This window comes from Denticeps clupeoides, chromosome 3 (genome assembly GCF_900700375.1).
Source record: "Denticeps clupeoides chromosome 3, fDenClu1.1, whole genome shotgun sequence".
Lineage (NCBI taxonomy): Eukaryota > Metazoa > Chordata > Actinopteri > Clupeiformes > Denticipitidae > Denticeps > Denticeps clupeoides.
This window is the reverse complement of record NC_041709.1, coordinates 15,894,818-15,914,899: the sequence shown is the minus strand read 5'-3', so window position 1 is coordinate 15,914,899 and position 20,082 is coordinate 15,894,818. Positions and strand designations below refer to the sequence as shown.

The 20,082-nt window shown below is 43.6% G+C and overlaps 1 protein-coding gene across 5 annotated transcripts; it reads left to right on the top strand.

Annotated features, from left to right (window-relative positions):
• The first annotated feature begins 816 nt into the window (after window positions 1-816).
• On the top strand, window positions 817-18,951 carry tnfrsfa (tumor necrosis factor receptor superfamily, member a). 5 transcript variants are annotated; one of them, XR_003749258.1, is made up of 11 exons: window positions 10,137-10,274; window positions 10,442-10,577; window positions 10,865-10,996; window positions 13,423-13,534; window positions 14,225-14,343; window positions 14,911-15,009; window positions 15,104-15,150; window positions 15,289-15,579; window positions 15,681-15,717; window positions 16,240-16,752; window positions 16,827-18,951. XR_003749258.1 is itself a non-coding variant. In XM_028974388.1 (10 exons), the coding sequence occupies exons 1-10, from the start codon at window positions 983-985 to the stop codon at window positions 16,530-16,532; spliced, it is 1,293 nt and encodes a 430-aa protein (XP_028830221.1). In that variant the 5' UTR covers window positions 817-982; the 3' UTR covers window positions 16,533-18,951. The 5 variants fall into 5 exon arrangements, 4 of the variants coding, with proteins under 4 accessions (XP_028830221.1, XP_028830220.1, XP_028830219.1 ...); XM_028974388.1 differs by lacking the exon at window positions 10,137-10,274 and adding an exon at window positions 817-1,009 and having other exon boundaries at window positions 16,240-18,951; XM_028974387.1 differs by having other exon boundaries at window positions 10,112-10,274; window positions 15,110-15,150; window positions 16,240-18,951.
• Window positions 18,952-20,082: the final 1,131 nt, after the last annotated feature.

Sequence of the window (20,082 nt, the reverse complement as noted above, 5' to 3'; positions counted from 1 at the left end):
GGCATGCATTCACTTGTGTCAATAATGAGTGCTTGTTTTTAAGCCTAATTTGTGTTATTTAAGAACAACTTTTAGTCATTACATTTTTTTGTTCACAACAAAATGGGTTAGAGCAAGGAACAAAATATGATTAGGTTGATTCAGTTAGTATAATTTGTAAAATGGAAGCCCAAGGTCTAGTAAACAAAATCGGACTTTTAAAACCCCGCTTGTTACTTTTCAGTACAACACGATAATGCACTTGCTGCATTCAGCAACCAATAATGAATACAGCGGATATACAGTACAGGCCAAAAGTTTGGACGCATCTTCTCATTCAATGTGTTTTCTTTATTTTCATGACCATTTACGTATCAAAACTATGAATGAACTCATGTGGAGTTATTTATTTAACAAAATGTGGAGACCTGGCCTCCACAGTCACTGGACCTGAACCCAATCCAGATGGTTTCACCTTTTTTTCACCTTTTTTTGTTAAGTACATAACTCCACATGTGTTCATTCATAGTTTTGATGCCTTCAGCGAGAATCTACCAACGTAAATGGTCATGAAAATACAGAAAACACATTGAATGAGAAGGCGCGTCCAAACTTTTGGCCTCTACTGTACTTCACTGTAAAGACGTCGCTTTACAGTGAAATCGACCGAAAAGAAATCACAGTCCCGTCAACGCGCCGTCCTTTTCGTGCCTCCCTCTGTGATTGGCTGACGCGCGCTGACGTCACCCGCGTCGCCCAGAGTCGGAGAGAACTTTTTTCTTCTCCTCCTCCTCCTCCTCCTCCTCCTCCTCCTCCTCCTCCGTCTTCGTGGTCGTCGTCACTTGCGCTTGTCGGCGGGGGAAGACGGGCGGAGCTCTTCGTCTGGGTCCGACATGCCGACGAGCGGATGAGCCGCGCCGCGTTTCTGGGATATGTGCTGTACGTGTGGCGCGCCGGCACCGTGACTGTTCGTGGAGCGTTGAAATAAGAAGCGTGGGGCGCAATGATGTTCTGCGCCGTGAAGTCCACGGTAAGAGGAGCCGGCCGTCGTGTAAGCTGCACGTCGTGTGTGACGTTTGACATCAGTTGCGTGATTCTTCTGTACTTTTTGTCCGGGAGTTTCGGCTCGCGCGGGGATCTCGGTAACCGAAGAGCCCGAGAGCCGGAATCTGGTCCCCGAGTCCCCCGCTCCTTCGCGGCTGTGTCCCCCGTCCGCTTCTTCTGTGGAGGCTGACGCTTCGTAGCCACCTCGCTTCTTATGTTCCCGCCGTCATTTAAAAAGTGTGTGTGTTTTAAAGAGAAAAGAAAAATCCCCGTCACGGTGTTTTATCCACGGCCCGTGGTGTGTTCAGCGGTTCCTGGGCCTGCCTGTCTGCTGCGAGAACTTTTTCTCGTTTTCCGTTCAAGGGATTTTAATATTCTATAATACATGTTATTGTATAATACAAGGGATTTTAATATTCTATAATACATGTTATTGTATAATACAAGGGATTTTAATATTCTATAATACATATGATTGTATAGGCCTAGGAAGTTTCCTCAACTCAAAATTCAAGAAATGACTCTTTCCATCATTAACCATCAGAAAGAGTACTGAATATGAGTACAAGATCTTATTTGATAAATGCTTTATATATATATATATATATATATATATATATATGTGTGTGTGTGTGTGGTGTGTGTGTGTGTGTGTGTGTGTGTGTGTGCGTGCGCGTGTGTGTGTGTGTGTGTATATATATGTGTGTGTGTGTGTGCTTGCGCGTGTGTATATATATATATATATATATATATGTGTGTGTGTGTGTGTGTGTGTATGTATGTATGTATGTATGTATGTATGTATGTATGTCTCAGACAGGATGTACTTAAATAAGTCATTTGAAATCAGACTGAAAGGCTCATTCATGCCCCCAGTGTTGCTTTTTCCAGCTTTCCCTCGCAGGGACCTGCCACTATAAATAAAGTCCCTTCCCAGTAAACAATGCGAACCCACCTGGAGGGGGCAAAAGGAAACTTTTACTGGAATACGGGCGAGGAACAGACACTTCTGTTCATTTAAGTCCTGTGTCTGTATAAAGGCAGTGAGGTGTTTTTTTACAGTCAGAATGTGTAGGCGTCTGTACCATAATGTGACCCCGTGTGTAATACTATGCATTGCACCCTAGCTGTAACATTGCAACATAAGCACATGGTTTAGTTGCGTTTGTCATGTATAGATGCGCTGTGAGAGGGCCCAGTATAATAAAATATGAGCTGCTTGCATTATAAAGGCCACTGAGAGCTGACAGCACCGTGCTGGTATGGATGCTCCTGGCTGTGGCTGTTTATGGTTTATAGCTCGGACTGTTGCTATGATGGCTGACGGGCCTCGCAAACCTTTCAAGCTTGCATCAGACATTCCTTGGCCAATGAAAGTGGAGAGGAGCGCTGTAAGCTGCACGCAGCCCATTCCACTGCAAAACTCCCACCGGCACAGTACCAAGGGACAGGAATTTGATAATTAAGACAGTACCACCCACCCATCTAGCCATAACACACAAAGACACACAAACACATACACTCTGACGTCTGTGCACGTACTCATCCTGCTTTCTCACACACACACACACACACTTAGAAATACACACACAAACGACACTCTTAAACACACATGCAATTTTCTCTGTACACACATCAGATGTTATCTGACCATGCTGTCTCCAGGGTTTGGGCACAGGCAGGAAAAGGGGGTGTTTTATCTCTGAAAGTGGACAGTCTCAGCTCCAAACAGGACATGTGTGACATACTTCAGAGTCCACATGAAAGGCTCAAGAGGATTCTGCACGTCCCAGAACATGTTAACGACCACTTATGTCTTTTTTCAGACCATGAAGTGTTTACAGGAGCCTAAAGCAAGGAGCAGGAAGAAATGAACAGAAATGATGCAATCAACTGCAAGTCTCTGTCCTAGTGATAAGAGGTGGGGGGTGGGGGCATGCACTGACAGCGTTTAGTTTTGTCATGTGAGCGTGGACTGAGTGGAGATGTATGAGAAAGTGCTGTCTGACCAGCGTGGTGCATTTGTAATGGTCATCATGTTGAACAGGAGCCGATCTCACGTGGTTTGGTCTGTTCTGTAATGAGCAGTCATGTGATCTTGCACGCTCTGGAGGTGTGTGTGTGTGGGGGGGGGGTGCGCTTAATACAAGCTCCTTGCTCTGGAAACACACCCCGTGCCTGACCTTGACCCTTGACGTGGTGACTTGAGTCACACCGGATGCATCCAGGAGACACGTTTTTCTCGCCACTTCACATAACGTACACATGCACGCTTGTATTTAGTTTCGTCGTGTCACCGTGTGCCACGCTGCTGTATATCACAATGACAACCACTTCACTTTCAATTTTATGTTCCTTAAGTTCCATAGACAAATCACATAATATTGTTAAACTGGCTAAAGTCCATTATTATATAGTTATTATCATATTATCAAACCGTATGAAACAGTCGGATTCACAGCAGTCCCAATCCAGGTCTAATCAATACATTTGCGGTGCAAAGATTTGTAGTCTCCTGCATTTTTAGATTTTGTGTATAATTTGTGTATTTCCTTTGCATTGCTCTCTGCAGCTGTCCTTCCTTCCTAGTGTGACGCCATGCGAGACCCACAGATTGTGGTTTATAGTTATGACGCTCATTAAAATAACACAAACAAATAGGGTTTTTGTCATTTGGCGTACCACGCCGTTTTGTACAAGGATACAAAACTTTTCTCTGTTGCGCTCTTGACTGATGGCAACCGCTATCATAAAAAAAAAAAAAAACAAGCTTACAGTTTAGTACTATTGGTCTGTTTTGTTCACATTGAGATTTTATTTTATTTTTTAAACATTTACACACTGTAAAACGTAATATATTCAATTCAATAGTGAGATACTGAGTGGACACTTAATTTGATTCTAAATTTGACGTCTTTGTGGCCTAAAAGATCAAGCAAATTAATGTCCTTTATCTGAATTAATGCAATAATTTTAAGTATATAACAAGTGTGGCGAGGGGGAACTTTAAGATAACAAGGTAAAGGGTTGTTGCGTGTTGCAGGACTATTTAAAACCAGGGTGAACTGGTGGTTCTGATGCTGAAGTTGCCATGTATTCAGTTCTGGAGGAGAAGGGGACACTCCACTTTCTTCTCTTTAAGGTTATTTGTTGGAGTCTTAGGTCTGTTATCGCGCGTTTAGCAGAGGACTGGGTTCCTTCTCCTGTAAAATTGTGCAAGTCATCTTACTGCCATGATGTGTTGCTGCTACTCACTGCTATTTCAAATGAAGTTGTAGTAGAGCTGGTAGTAGTAACAGTATTACAGTATAAATGAAACATGTAGTAGTAATAGCGCTTACGTTTTAAAAACTAATTTTTTTTTTTAAGTAAAGCTAACTTATTAGGTTTTTAACTGCTGTGAAAAAAAAGTAAAAACCCGTTGGCCCCTGAAATGATTGTTATTATTTTAGGTCCTATTTTTTGCCCCAGTTCCAGCTGTAAGGGAGGCAGCACGACGTGACTGCTTTGTGAATGAAAGGTGCCATTAAAGCAGCGATGGCACTCGGACAATAAGAGGCGTCACTCAGCACTGCTTGAAATCAGAGCGCAGGTGTTTGACTCCCGTAATGGTTTTGGGTTACAGGTCCACGCCCGGCTACACACTCGTCGCCTGTGTCTCGGTGATGACCGTAGCCGAAGAAGCATTGCAATGCTTTGAAGTGAAGACGGCGTTTCCGTATGTGTGTTTTATACCTCGTTGTTCGCCGTTTTATAACCGAACGCGCAGACACGCTTCGCCTTGGCAGTGGCCTTTGATCAGATGTAGGTTAAACACATTCCCAGATGAAAAGAAGGCTTTGTGTGAGGGACTGGGAAGGTATGCAGGACAAAAGCGCCTGTCTCTCGCCTGGGCCGTGTCCGGTGAGCTAAAACTAATGAGCGAGCGCATGCTGCGTGGGACATTTCACTTTGTCCGGCAAATGACTCAATGCTTCTGAAAATAGTCACAGAGTTTATTAACCCCCCCCCCCTCCATAAACCCCATTCCCGAATCTGCAGAAGTGGGTATTCATTAACCGTCGAGCAGCACTTGTCTCCAGTGAGTCACGGTCCAGGAATTGTCACTTTTTATGAGACAAAGGGCTTTGATGATAAGAGGCTCCGTTAGAATGCATGTCAAATTTGTCGAGCACTTTTGCAAACAGTCATATCACCAGTCATTTTTTTTCTTTTCATTTTATGTCTGTGGAGTGGAGTCTCATGTTCTGAGACAAAGGTGTGGACATGGAAGGGGTCATAAACCTTCGCCTTTTAACTGTATACTTGTTCTTTTCCACCTTCTCTCTCTCTCTCCTTGGAGAAGTACTTTACCAATCATGTGACAGAACAATGTTTGAGAGCCAATGCTAATGTGTCTTGTTGTCCCACCTTCCCGTCTGAATCTCGCCAGTTTGAGCAAATCCTACCCTCCACGAAAATAGCAATGAAATAAATCACGCGATAAGGACCAGTTTTAAGATGAGACACGGAGCAGCCCGTCAGGACTGATTTTAAACAGATGACCCATTTTGATAGTTCTGTGAAAGGTATGGATGTTCTATAGAGTCCCTCCACATTGTGCAGTCCCTTTTCAGAGAGGGACAGAAAGACGGATCATGTACCAGAGACTTAAAAAGAAACTCCCAGCATAGAGAGCTCAATACGCCGGTATTATCTTACCCATTGACCAGTGTGCGATCCCCCCCTCTCCTTTTTTTTCTCCCACACAATGCTCTTCTGCCTTATTCCCTGCCACATTGTGAGCAACCGCAAGTGTGGTTACAGGCAGGAAATGATGTGTAAATCATCTTAGTGTTTTTCTAAAAGGGCGGGGGGGCTGTCATGGGAGTGGTCTTTACACCAAATCGTGTTACTGGTGGACAGAAAAGCAGAGGAAACTGAATAAGGAGACCTGTGTCGCCGCGGCTTTCCATGGGCTGGAAATATCCGCCCACGCTTCTTTTTTTTTTTTGTTGCTCTGGACTGTGAAAGTTCTGTCACGTCTGCTGCACAGGACCCCAGCATGTGGGGAAGACCTCAGACGGATCCATACTGCCAGCGTCGCAGTTGTCCCTTTCCATAACGATAGTCCCGCGTGTTGGACGCACAGCACGCTGCCGAGCAGAACTCCTGCTTGAAAGTGTCTGCATTGTCTTCGGCTTCCTTTGCTCGCCGAGAGGAGAGGCGCTCAAATTTTCGCACGCTGGGGCCATGAGAGGAGCTGCGTACGTGTGTGTGTGTGTGTGTGTGTTTGTCTGCCTGTCCTCCTCTGTCACTAATTTCCTTCGTATCCTTTCCTTCCCCTTGACCCCACCCGCCAGTCTTCTGCGGCCCTGTGGCCCCTCGGTCGCAGGCATCAAGCCCTATTGCATTAGTGAATGGAGATGGTTGCTAATGGGAGGCACATGATTCCCGAGATCCCCTGCTCCAGATTGTTTGGCGTAATGAAGAACGGTGCGTCCTTCCTTATCTGGCGGCAAAAGGTTGAGTTTATCTGTCGGACTTAAGATTGTAGACAGGTCCACTTGTGTGCTACCACAGGGTCATGCTAATGGATCTTTCGGCCGCACGGAGATTTCAAGATATATGTAGAGGCACGTTTAATAGGTAACATGACCTGCTTTAAACAGGGGTTTTATGTTGGGGCTTGGGGGTGATGGACCTCTGGGTTTTGACTTGGGGCATAAGTTCTTAGAAGAAGCAAAGCATTTGCCATGCTGTTTAGGACATCTACGTTGTGGATGGCATGAGTAATAATTAAAAAAATATATATACACTGGATAATTTATTTCTCACCATGTAAACTGTGCCTTCAAACTCCTTGAAAAAATTATATAGCCAGTTATAAATTATAAATTATTACAAATGTACCACAAGAATACATCTAAATTGGTTGGGGGGAAAAGGCTGAAGGACAGCAAAGTCAGGGTGTATGAGCAAGGAGGTCTACTAACACGACACGTCACACCATCGTGTTTGGCCATCGTTCATGAGAAGCTTGTGGAAGTTAAACAATTTTTCAGACAATGCTACCAATTACTAGAGAGCACATGTCACATCCACTCGACATTAAATAAAAGAAGCTGTTTCTGGGACCAGAACTTACATTTGAATGTATTTGGCCAAATTGTATTTAGACTTTGACTCCATCTGAACGTGTAATTTCCAATTTGCCGCAGCAGACGTGTTCTCTGGTGTAATATATCATACTTCACCGTTTCAGTCAGGCGATAAAACAGGACGCTTACTACTGAGATATTTACTTTGGGATTGTGCATATTTGAAATTCCGAAAGGCTTGACTTCAGTGTCGTCCTCCTCAGCCAGGGTGTGTCTGGAAAGCTAGATGCTTGCCTAGTGTGCAGTGCTTTTAATTCCACCGTCCCTTGCCGCGGTGCTCAGCGTAAAACCACACCAAAACACGCGCAGAGCGCCAGTCTCTTCACGCGGCGTGCCTTGAGCAGGTCCACGCCGCCGTGGCATTATCCGCTGGTGGGCCGCCAGTGCTAACAGGGCTAAGTGATTGTGGCTTTGGAGGAGGGAGGTTAGGCTACCACACTGACCAGCTGGAAGAGGGAAAGTTCCACCACAACGTGTGTGTGTGTGTGTGTTTGTCCAGTTGAGCGGTGCTGGTTTTACTCCACCGAAAAACCTCCTTTCATCTGCTTTCCTTTTCAGCATATGGTTTATTCCTGTCGTTTTTTTTGTCACACACTGAATTATATAATAATGAGTCCCCTGTTGAATAAAAGATCATCTCATTTTTCCTCTTATGTGCTTTTTGGCAGAGAAGAACCACCCGGAAATGCATTTTACACTCAGTAGACCTTAATAGTACTCTCTTTTCGATTCGACACTGAAGCAGTACGGTCAGCAACTGCACAGCTTGTGACTGGCAGCACAAAAAGCGGAATGATTCACACGAAAGGAATTCCTACAGGAAGTGATGCCATTGGCCACTTGTGCCTCTTGTGCAAAGCTGCCACCTGCTCACAGTCCAGGCCCATCGCTGTGGTGATAATGGCGACTTGATGACCGCGACGAGAGCCACTTCACTGATTTATGGCCCCGGGGTGTTTGTATTCCGTATGGGTGGATTGTTACAGTCTTTTCTTAAAGGAATAAAGTAGTCGCAGCACGGACTGTAAACCCGTCCGTCAGGTTCAACCACACCGCCGGATGACGTCAGCAGCGCAATAAAATAAAAGCCCTATAAACTCTGAACCATACGCTGACACGAAATGCAAAGCGGGCACGCTGTTTCCGAAGGCAAACAGAAATAATGGCATGTGGACGAACTCTCTCGCCCCGCCGAGGCAGAACGCGGTGCGACGGCGCCGCTGGAAAAATATCTCAAGGCTGTGCGACTTTTTTTTTTTTTTTTTTTTTTACTGTAGTTCCCAGCCTGAATGGCCTTCACTGTGTGAAAAGGAGTAAGGAATCTTTCTCCTTCCTGTCTCCTCCTTCCTCGAGTCTTGCCCCCCCCCTTTCCTATTTCTCCTCCCTCAGAGCTGCCCGTTGCTCCGGATCGCCCCTCCCTCGGCCTCCCTGGGAATCTAAATGGCGCGATTGTGAGCGTACGCACACCGCGGCCGCCCATACGTGCGCGGCTCGTCTCTGGAAACTCTGACGTGAGCCGAGAGTGTGGCCCGACAGCGCTGCGCAGTCCAGGAAACTCCCTTAGAACAACAAGGCATGGCCGCCTTCCAGAGAGTTCCACGGGAGCCAGCTATGCCTCAGTCTTCCCCCTCTCCACGCGGCTGCGGCAGCCTCCTCGGCCCGTTTCCTTTTTTCGTTTTATTACGGCACTCGCTCCCATTACTTCACCCCACTCCGGCTTAATGCTAACGACGCTAACTCACGAAGGCGCGGTGTGACGTCCCGGCGTTCAGACTCAGGCCTTGGTTCGGAGACCGCTTGTTTGTTCTTGGCAGCTCCACCGGTAGTCAGTGCTGCTGAGACACGCCCATGTGTTTTACACCTGACGTTCTGAGGTGGGGTGGGGGTCGCAGTGGTACCCGGGACAATGAGGACACTGGTTTGAATAGGCCTGTCCTACAGTGACGGGGCTGGCCTTAACCTCGGTGAAAGACGAGTCTCACGGTCCTCTTCCCTCCATTGTGCCCCTGCGCGGTGGAGAAACCGGACCGCCGGTCCGAGCAGAGGTGTAGCGTTTCCATCTGAGGTGTACAGCGCCGGTGTCGCATGTCCCCACGCTCAAAGGGAAGAATGTGGGTCATTTGAAGTGGCATCTCTAAAGTGTGTTGTTTGAACGGTAAATGGGGCCGTCTCAGTGTGCCGGGCCTTGAAAAAAGCGTGTGAATAAAGTGAGGCGCCCGGGGGCCTGAGGTAAGTGCTCGTCGCCATTGTTCCGGGGTCCCGCCACGCAAACCTGCTGTTCTCCCTTGCAGGGAGGGATCAGTCGCCGCCTTTTTTTACTGGACACTACGGTGGCTCAGTAATCGCCTTAACCTTCACATTGTGCGAATAGAAACCTCAGAAAACCTTTTCTTCTCATTTTCACACTCGCATGAGATGTTTTTTTAAAAAGTGCAATTGGGGGGCACCTCTAGATCCCATGACTTACAGTACAACGGTCACACATGTAACACATTGCATGGTTTGCCTGGATGGACCATTACTCGGCCAGTCGCTGCAGTAGAGAATAAACCTGCCGTGATTGTTGTAATGAGAATGGAGAGGAGGGTGATGCTGATGGTGGAATCACAGTTCTTTCTCAAGAGTGTTTGGAAAATGTTGCTTTTGTTTCTGTGAACGTGCTCCCTATGAAATTTCAGATTTGTAGGAGGGTCCGTAATATGTGTGTGCTTTGGACCGAGTCTGCGTGAGGACGGGACCAAGTCTCCATGGAGACGCCGCGTCTGCTCCTGGAGCCTCTCCTGTCTGTTCGCTAATCTGTTTTCCCCTGCAGATGTTCACATCAGATGTTTTGGATTAAGGCCCCAGGATTGCTCACACAAGGTTGTTAATGAGATCTCTGACTGCCTCCCTGTCCGCATGGATGTGGTTGGGGGGTGTGCGTCGGTGAGTGAGTGAGACTGATGGAATGGCGGTCCACTTGCAAGGATTGGGTGTGTGTGGGTATACATGGCAGAGGGTAGGGACATATTGTTTGTGGTGAAGGTTGATAGAACTGCGGTTTTTGTATTGCTGCAGATGATAAGTGCGGGGGCAAATCTTAAAAATGCTACATCAATGTTCAATTTCAAGGTAAACCTTCATATATGTTTAATGTTATTTTTAATGATTTGATGGTAATGCTAACAATTAGCTAGCCAGCTAGCGCTAACAATCTTCTTTTGATCAAACAGGCAATTATCCAGTTCTGAAATGTGCTTTTTTCACCACTGTCTCTCTCTCGCTCTCTCTCTCTATAGGTTCTACTCGTGGTCCTGTCCTTGCACCTGGTTCTAGGCACAGAGCTGTCTCTGAACCGCACAGCGAAGCTAATCAAATGCGTAGAGAATCAGCAGTACGAGGCCGATGGCCATTGCTGCCTCAACTGTGGAGCAGGTAAACTGGAGCTGAGAGCTTCTCTGATTCGGTATTCAGTTGCTAGAAAACGAAAAATACACCTTCAAAAACAAACAAGGGAAAAAGTTCCATAAAATTGCACAGCTTGTAAAAGTAGCTCACTCACACATACTACTCCCAAGTACACAAAAGTGGTCCAAAGCTGTACTCCTACCAGGTATACAGCACTGTAATTAGAAAGTGATTGTAAACACATGCACACACACAACAGCATAACTTATTAAAATTGTCAGCATATGGCAGTAAGTTTTTATTTTCATTCGCAGGGACCTTCGTAAGCAAACCCTGCACGCTGCGATTGAAGCAGGGGACATGCTCTCCATGTGAACAGGGCAAGACGTACACGGAGCACCCCAATGGGATGGACCGGTGTCTGCAGTGCACCCAGTGCCGCATGGGTAATGAATGCAGTTCTCTTTCAGACGTTTGCTTGGCATCTCACTATGGGATATTGAGCGTGGAAGCACCAACGGGTAGAATGAGTTGCTGCAGTCCTCCGGAATGGTCTTCTTGTACTCTTCCCCCTGAAGACTGTTGAAGTTTTCATCACCAAGGTGTGGTTAGTCCTTATGTGTGGAGCTTTTTTTCTGTGGGCAGATAGCGGTCTTAACCCTGCTATCTTTTAATACCAGCTAATGCATCTAGGCCAATTGGTGTTAAAGGTGTCCTTATAGGAAATTTTTTAGTCACTTTTAGCCAGTCCCACAATGAGATTTCTGTGTAGCTTTAAATGCAAATGAGGAGGAGAGAGGTGGGACCAGGAGGAGAGCAGCCTATAGAAGTGAGCGGGCATTCACAGAAATTACGTCATCAACACATTCACCAACCACAATGTGGTGCAAACAGGAAGTCGTGTCGACGTTTTTCCAGAAAAAATAAATTAACCAACTGGTCCTTCACAGTCTATGGGTCACAGTGGCTACAAGAGATATGCTAGCCCCCAAACCTGTGGTGGAGAGCACTTCAAAACCCCCGCTGCCTGGGCTGATACTACTGGCCTACTCTCGTGGGCAACCTTGGGACTTTTTAGACTTAAAAAGAATTTCCTGGGAACCTCTTGTCTTAGGCGCGGGGAGAGAACTGGCACCCTGGCATGGGTCAGCTAGATTTATGGTTCTGGCCCATGAACAGATGAATTTGGATGCAGCCAGTCTCCCTGCTTGGTTGATTGTCACCATCTAGGTTACCTGTGCACCATCCATGACTCTTGTATGATGGTGTGTTTTCAAGCACTTGTGCAAAGAGAGAGAAATTGGTTGTTTTTTGTATTTTTTTTATGCTTATTTAGACAGGACAGGGCCAGAGGGTTCTCCAAACTGTACCTGGCTGTTATTTTGTCCTATTCCATATTAGAGGTGTGAACCTTCACTGGTCCCTTGATTTGATTAGATTACAATTATCGATGCCTTGATGATCATCGTGATGCATCCAATAAATTTTCTTTCACATGATGTTTTCAAATACAAGTCTCATGTACAAGAAGTTACTGACATTTACCCGGGCGTGGCTGAAATTAGCTTCCGTAGGCATAATAAATAGAGACCTTGATGGAAACCCCAGCAGCGGCATAAGACGATAATGTTGTAGGTCTCTGGACACTCAGAGACTGTTAAGCTCAGCGTTTTCTTTTTGATTTGTGTGTGGTGTGTGTGTGTGGTGTGTGTGGGTTTGAAGAATACTAGCCTGCTTTGATTCTATTGGTCGAAAATACATCATGACGTGCAGCGGTCAAAATGTAACAAATTTTAACTTTGACCACGGTGCAAGAACAATGTGCCACTGTACTCAGGTCAGGCAGCGACAGTCACTACCAGCACTAAGAAAATCGCCTTCACAAAATCACCAAGCAACGTCATTATGATATAGTCAATGCATCGCGATGCATCAATTATATGAATAATTTCAACACGCCTGTTCCGTAGTGAGATATTTCACTCAAGTTATCAGAGAACCAGGGTTAATCTAATGGTTTTGAGTTTGGATTGTGAGTCAAAAGTGCAGAATCTAAATATTATGTTTACTTTAACAGATGTCAGTAAGGAAATCCAGTTCATCTACTTCATCTAGATGAACGTTATGTAGTTCATCAGCCACAGAAGCCTGATTCATTTACCCTGTGACCGACGATTTAATGAGGGCTGCTTTATTATCCTGTCAAAAAAGAATGTTTCAGCCATCTCATATACTCTAAGCTGAGGTTTTTATTTGCTGTCCTAAAAGTCCTGAAACTGTGGACCCGCTCTTGCTCCAAGTTTATTGTTTTAGCTCGCATAGAGACATTCACAGAATGAGAATGAGAATCAGCTTCACCCAAACATGCATGCTCTCTCCCATAGGACTGCGCATCCAGTGTTTGCTCTGATATAAACACCGAGTTCTCTCCTGTAAACACCACTAAGACTGCCAGTTCTGTACGGCATTTTTCTCCCATAGAAAGCTGTCAAGACACCCAAGAGCTGGGATGCCTTAGAAATGCTGAATAGATCTGAGGTTTGAATTTCTCTTGCTGGATGTTTTCACTCATGGAATCTGATCATCTTATGTTACATGACCAGGGTGTGGCCATCTGCTCTTCTTTTTGTTTTCACTTCCCGATATGAGTGTCTTTCTTTGTGCTTATGTTTATGTGCTGATGCTTATCTGTGAGAAGAGGGCGTGATTTGTGGTGTGTGGTGTTATTTTTCTGCCTTTTTGGTTATACAAAGGCTCAACTTTGTAAAGAGGTTATCAATATAATAGACCTGAGCTTCGTCATGAGGCTGCCACCTCTTTCTTGTTGTGTTGCCTCCCTTTCACACATGTCTTTCTATCTTTCTTTCCACAGATCAGACAGTGACTCAGCAGTGCACCAGTGTGAGGGACACTCTGTGTCAGTGCAAAGACGGTTCCTTCTGCATGCCTGATGAAGCCTGTGAAGTGTGCAAGAAATGCACTAAGTTAGTTGGTTACTTCATTTTTCACTCCCAACCTTTTATCTCAAAACTGTTCTTTAGACTGAAATTAAACTAAATAAGCTTCCTTTCTGCTGAATCATATGATGATGGAGATTTGGCAATATTTTGTGATTCCTTTTGTTACTATGGCAACCTCAGGCACCAAATCCTGCACTTTTTTCCATGCCTAATTGGTTGCATCAAATTGCTTGCACTCTCTACATAGTCATTACAGACTTAAGTGTTCTGCAGAGACTTGTGCAGTGTATTTATTTTATCAATAGTGTATTGGGTGTCTGTTAAGTTGAGAGGTGTTGGATGTAACAGCGTAATATTTACAGCTCCGGATTTCTTAGTGGCACACTGTGGAATTCTGCGGTTATCGTTTCTGCTGTGCAGCTACTGTCAACAATCTCCTCTCAAGGCCACAAAACAATAAGAATATTTGTTCTGGGACTCATGTGAAGAATATGATACTGCTGGACATCCCACTTGACAGTACTGCTTTTCTTTGTAGAATTTGCACAATTTACAATTTTAAGCACCTTTAAATATACACTGTGGTAGTAGCCTAGTGGGTAAGACACTTGCCTATGAACCAGAAGACCACAAGGTTCAAGACTCACACATTCAAACCCCACTTACTACCATTATTCATTAACCATTAATTTTTTTTCTTTACTCAATGTACAGATGTAAACTGGAAGAAGAGGAGGTAAAGAAATGCACTCCGACGTCCAACACTGTCTGCAGACTGAAAGAACGAGCTGACCCAACGTCACCTTCACCTGATGCCACTAGTAACACAGTCGGTATGTACAGAACCCATAGACAATGGTTGTGTATGTATCATGCACTGTTCGCTTAAAGGTCCCCTATTATGAAAATTTCACTTTGTGAGATTATTTAACATTAATTTGCATAAAGAACCCCTCGACTAAAAAGGGAACTCATGAGTGTTTTTTAGGTCCATTATGTGAGCCTGAGGAACCAGGCTTTTTTTTCTGGAAAAACACAGACATGGCGTCCTTGTTGCGCCAAACGTTGTGTTTGGTGAATGGTGTTGATGACATAATTTCTGCAAATGCCACCTCAATTGCCATAGGCTGCTCTCCTCCTCTTTCCACCTCTCTCCTCCTCATTATCGTTTAAAGCGACACGCACCGAAACAGCACATCCTGGAGAAATCTCATTGTGGGACTGTTTAAAAGTGGCTGCAATTCTTCACCACAGCTGATTTTCAGAAAGAGACTTCAGATACAGTATTAGAATATCACTAAGACCTATATAAAAGCAAACTAGATTTCATAATAGGGGACCTTTAAGCATGTCATGGCTTATGTGGTTAGTTCTAACATATTTGCATCTTTTTTTTACAGCAGTTGTGCTTGGGGTTCTTTTTGGACTTGTCATTATTGTTGTTATTGTTGTTTTGGCAATTTCTGTTTTGAGGTACCAGAGAAGACACCGTGGCCCTGGTGAGTTAAAAGTTCTGCTCAGCTTTTCTACTGATTTCTTTCTGAGCATTAATGTCTGATTTTTAAATTAAATCTTTTTTACCCTTCATTTAAGATACAGAGAGTGAGTGTCCCTCAGTTGAGGAGGTGAAGATACCAATTGTAAGTTTAAAGAACCTCTTGGTTTTTCTGTCACAACATATCTTGGAGTTAGACTGCATAATTGTAGAGGCTTTATATGGTCAGGAGGCAGTAATCTTGCATCACCGGTGTTTTTCTGTCTGTTGACCATCACTTTAGGATATCCCCTCTGCAGAGGAAAAGCAGAACACCACGAACGCTGATCTGGAAGAAGTGGATGGACCTCAGTATGAGTCCCGTCCCTTAATCCAGGAAACACACACAGAGTGCACCAAAAGCTTTCCTGTGGAAGATGAAGACCGAGGTTTGGGGGACAGCTTACCCAACACCACCAACTCATCCCAGACTAGCCTTCCCACAGCTGCTCAGAATTCTCCAGGACACAGCCCGTTGGCCCAGAGACAGCCCAGAGAGGAGATCGTGGAGACCGTGCAGGAGAACAGGCCCAAGGTGTGTTAATGACTTAAACATACTTACTGAAAATATGAACACTAGCAACTCAACATAGACCGGGTTTTAATGCTGTTCCAATTTTTATATATTTCTTTTAGGATGATGTGCGGTTTGGACGGCTGGTGCCTTTGATTGGTAAGAGATGAAATGGCATTTACATGCAAAATATATCAATTGTCAAAGCAACTTGACACATATCACAGATATGCTTTTATCTTGCTTATGCTAACATTTGCTAAGCAACAGCTATCTATTAACAAATTATATTTACTTGAACTGTATTAGTTCAGTTGTTATTAGTTGTTGTAATTTTTAAAAAACAATAAGCCTCTTGATACGATGAGTTACAGTGATTATCATGGTTAAAAGGGCTTTAAGCTCTGAGCTATGTCTTGTGCCCAAGAATCTGCCCTCAAGCATGATCAAATCTCTGAAACCCATGTCGTCTCATGGCTCAGTGCTTGATTTTGAACGTTCCTATAAATAACTCCTTGCTCTGTAGTCAGGGTTTATTCATGAGCTTCACCATTGGTTGTTGTAGCCTTTCTATTTACTTTCTATTTACTGAATACTACAACACATTTTAACACATTATTACGAAGAACTGTAGGTCCTTGTCTAGCCATAGACTTGAAAGCCACCTCATCTTCTCTACAGGTGAGGCGAACTCCCTCAGGAAGAGCTTTGACCTTTTTGACTCCAACCTGGACGTCCGATTCCACAACAAGTTCTTCCGCAGCATTGGAGTGCCCGACAATGCTATCAAGAATGCAGAAAACAATCATCCTAGTGACAAGGTGTATGAGTTGCTGCAGGGGTGGATGCAGCGGGAGGGACTTCGAGCCAACATCAACACACTCATCCAGGCCTTAGAAGATCTGGACCAGCGCTACTCGGCTGAGAACATAATCAGCAAGGCAGTGGAGAGAGGCTACTACAGGATTGAGTGAGGGTGCTGTGTCAAAATGGACTACGGTTGGGCAGATAAAGAGATTTTTCTTGAGAACATGGAAGGGTGAGAAAACCTGTGGTTGGCCAATGCTGCAGGATTTGGACTCCAAACCTGGGATCACCGCAAAATTATCTTGTTGCTCTCTGTAACACCTGAAGTCAACACTGGACTGCCATGGACTTGGACAGATTTGGACGTGTGACAAGCAGTCACTGAAGGTTTGTCCTGGCTTTACTTGATGCACTGGCCTCAGGCACATTTGATTTTAGATGTATTTTTTTCTTGAGTATAGATCTAGGTCATCTGTCTGATTTCAAACACTGGTGAATACTGGCGTTGGCACACTCCGAACCCTGTCAACCCCAGCCAAGGAGCAGCTGTCGGTCCTTCCTACACGGCTTCTTCGTTCTGTGTCATTCCAACAGCTGTACACTACAGGTGAATATGATATCAGATAGAGGTTTCAACAACTCTGCATTCACGGTTGTTACCATGGAGATGGTGTGTTGTTCAGTGCAGATGTAAAGACTACGAGCACAATCTAGTGTAGCACGAGAGAAAAGACATTGTACATTAATAATTTGATTGTATAGTCTATTTCTTATGTCTATGTTAATGATCATTGAAAGCCTCAAAAGCACAAAATATAAAAAATAGCTTTCCTGAGTCTGAGAGAAAAGGGCTGCTATCATTTGAATGCTGCCAAATCAGACTTTAGAGAATGTTCAATTAGAATTGCAGATTGTAATACAGTGTTATTTTTTATTTAAGTGAATGCTACCAGATTCTTTAGCCAGTTTGGAATGGGACAGAGCTTATGTCTGGCTCTTTTACAGAATGAAATTCACACAATGTTTGAAGTTGTATGTTTTCCACCTCATTAATTTGATTTTGAAGCAATATCTCTGTCCATATTAGGCTCTGTAGTTCTGCCTAAAAATGCTTTAAGGCTACTGTTCATTTTTCCTTCATGTAAGTATAATTCAACTTTTTTCTGGTCAGTTCAATTTCTTATTTATTTGTTTTGTATTTATTTTTTTTCCTTCAATTTTTGTTTAATTTATACTGAAAGCTAAAGTCACAATTGACATACTTACCTAAGGCTGTACTGCAGTTTATTTACTTTGACTAGACAGACAGAGAGGCTTTTACTTCTTTTCTTCATGGTTTGGAGGAATGCTTCTACAATGTCAAGTACCTTTGTCAAGCCCTGCTTCTTCCACAACAACTGCGAATCAGGAATATTTCACACACACACACACACACACACACACACACACACACACACACACACACTAAAATCGTAAAATCATAAACACTAAAAAAGGAAGTTTCTTATTGGTGATCCTGTTTATTTGTGTGACATCACACAGTTTGTTACACTGGTCACCGGAAACTCATAACCCATCACGGCCTGATTATTCTCAGTAAAAATGCTCAACAAAAGACGCTTAGCACATGGTGATAATTCGCTGATGTTGCGTCAGTAGCCACAGCAGTGCATAATTAAACATGCATAATTAAACATGAAACAATAGAATGTCGTTTTTTTTCTTTTAATAGAACAAGTCCATAGGGATGACTGACTGCTCTTACAAGCACTACGTCTTATATAGCACAAGGAAATATCCCTCTAGAAAAGTATATAGAGGTACGGTTTAATAGTCTGTCATTATTATTATTATTATTATTATTATTATTATTATACTAATGTCATGTATAAAAATTGAAGGAAAAGAGTGAATGTACAAAGAATGTGCAAAATCAATTTAATTTTAATATTAATTTTTAAAGCATTTCCAGTAAATGATTAAATGAACTATGACCCCTGACTCAGCTATGTGAACTTGTATAATAGCTGTATAAGGTGTAGTGACCCAATATCTGTGCCCTAATATAAGTGCTAAATTTGGATGAGGTTTACCATTTCACAGCATGGTGTGACGCCTGAATCTGAGTCTGCACTTTAAAGCACTTTTTCAATAGGGACTGAAATGTGGAGCTACAGTACAGTGCTGGCACTGCCACCTATAGTTTAAAGACAGGAAAAAATATTAAATCTGCATCAATTTCAAGGGATCTTTACTCTCCTCTTCAGTCCTTTCTTCTCAAAGGCAGTGTAGTCGTGTTTTTTGTAGCCTAACTCAGAATTTACTCTGCATTTTGAGAAAGTTAAACACTGAAGTGTCCAGGTATTTCTTCATGCTACATGCTTTTTTTTTTTTAAATCCCCACACACATTCTGTGCTGTTACCTTGAAGTTTTAGCCCATTGTTTGCCCATTTAACCATTTCCCTAGAACATCTATTTCTGTTGCCCTTAGACAATTGTTTGCTTGTTTATAAACCATTTATTTGCTGTTGCAAATATATTTGTAGGATGTTTCCATTTTTAAATAAAGATTTTATATAAATATTTATTATGTGTCATTTTTAATCAATATATACACCATTTTGATACCAGATGATCATACCTGAAGACCTCTCACAACCACCACATTTTTGTGCTTCTTTTAAGTTCCACAAAAATACTTACATATAATCTGATTGCATTTTTAATACAAGAAGACCTGAACAGTCTGTTACAATTCAGTTCTTAAAATGCTTGTGACAAGCGACGGTGGTGAAAATTCGTGTTTCTCTTGATTTCTGATATTAGAGGTTTTACTGCTATGAAGCTCATGCCTTCCTAGGTGGCATCCATGTCACGACATTAGGTATTGGTATGGGTTTCCTCCCACCATCAAAAGGCATGCACACTAGGTGAACTGGTGTCTCAAAAGTTGACCGTACAATGCATCCGGAAAGTATTCATGGTGCATCACTTTTTGTTACGTTACAGCCTTATTCCAAAATGCATTAAATATTTTTTTCCCTCAGAATTCTACAGGCAACACCCCATAATGAAGATGTGAAAAACATTTACTTGATGTTTTGGAAAATGTATTAAAAATAAAAAACTTGAGAAACCACATGTACATATGTATTCACAGCCTTTGCTCAATACTCTTTGATGCACCTTTGGAACAATTACAGCCTCAAGTCTTTTATGATGCCACAAGCTTGGCACACCTATCCTTGGCCAGTCTCAAGCTTTACTGGGTTAGATGCAATGCGTCGGTGCAGCCATTTTAAGATCTCTCCAGAGATGTTCAATCGGATTGGTGTCTGGGCTCTGGCTGGACAACTCAAGGACATTCAGGAGTTGTCCTAAACCCACTCCTTTGATATCTTGGCTGTGTGTTAAGGGTCGTTGTCCTGCTGAAAGATGAACTATCGCCTCAGTCTAAGTTCAACAGCGCTCGGGAGCAAGTTTTTTTTACCTGGACAACTCACAGCTCTCTCCTTCTACAACAGCCTGCAACCTTGGAGTAACAATAGACAACCAACTCTCCTTCTCCACTCAGATCAGCAGCCTTTCCCGCTCTTGTAGATTCCTTCTCTACAATATCAGATGAATCCGGCCTTATTAATCAACACAGGCCACCCAGATACCGGTTCAGTCCTTAGTAATCTCACGACTGGATTACTGCAACTCCCTTCTAGCTG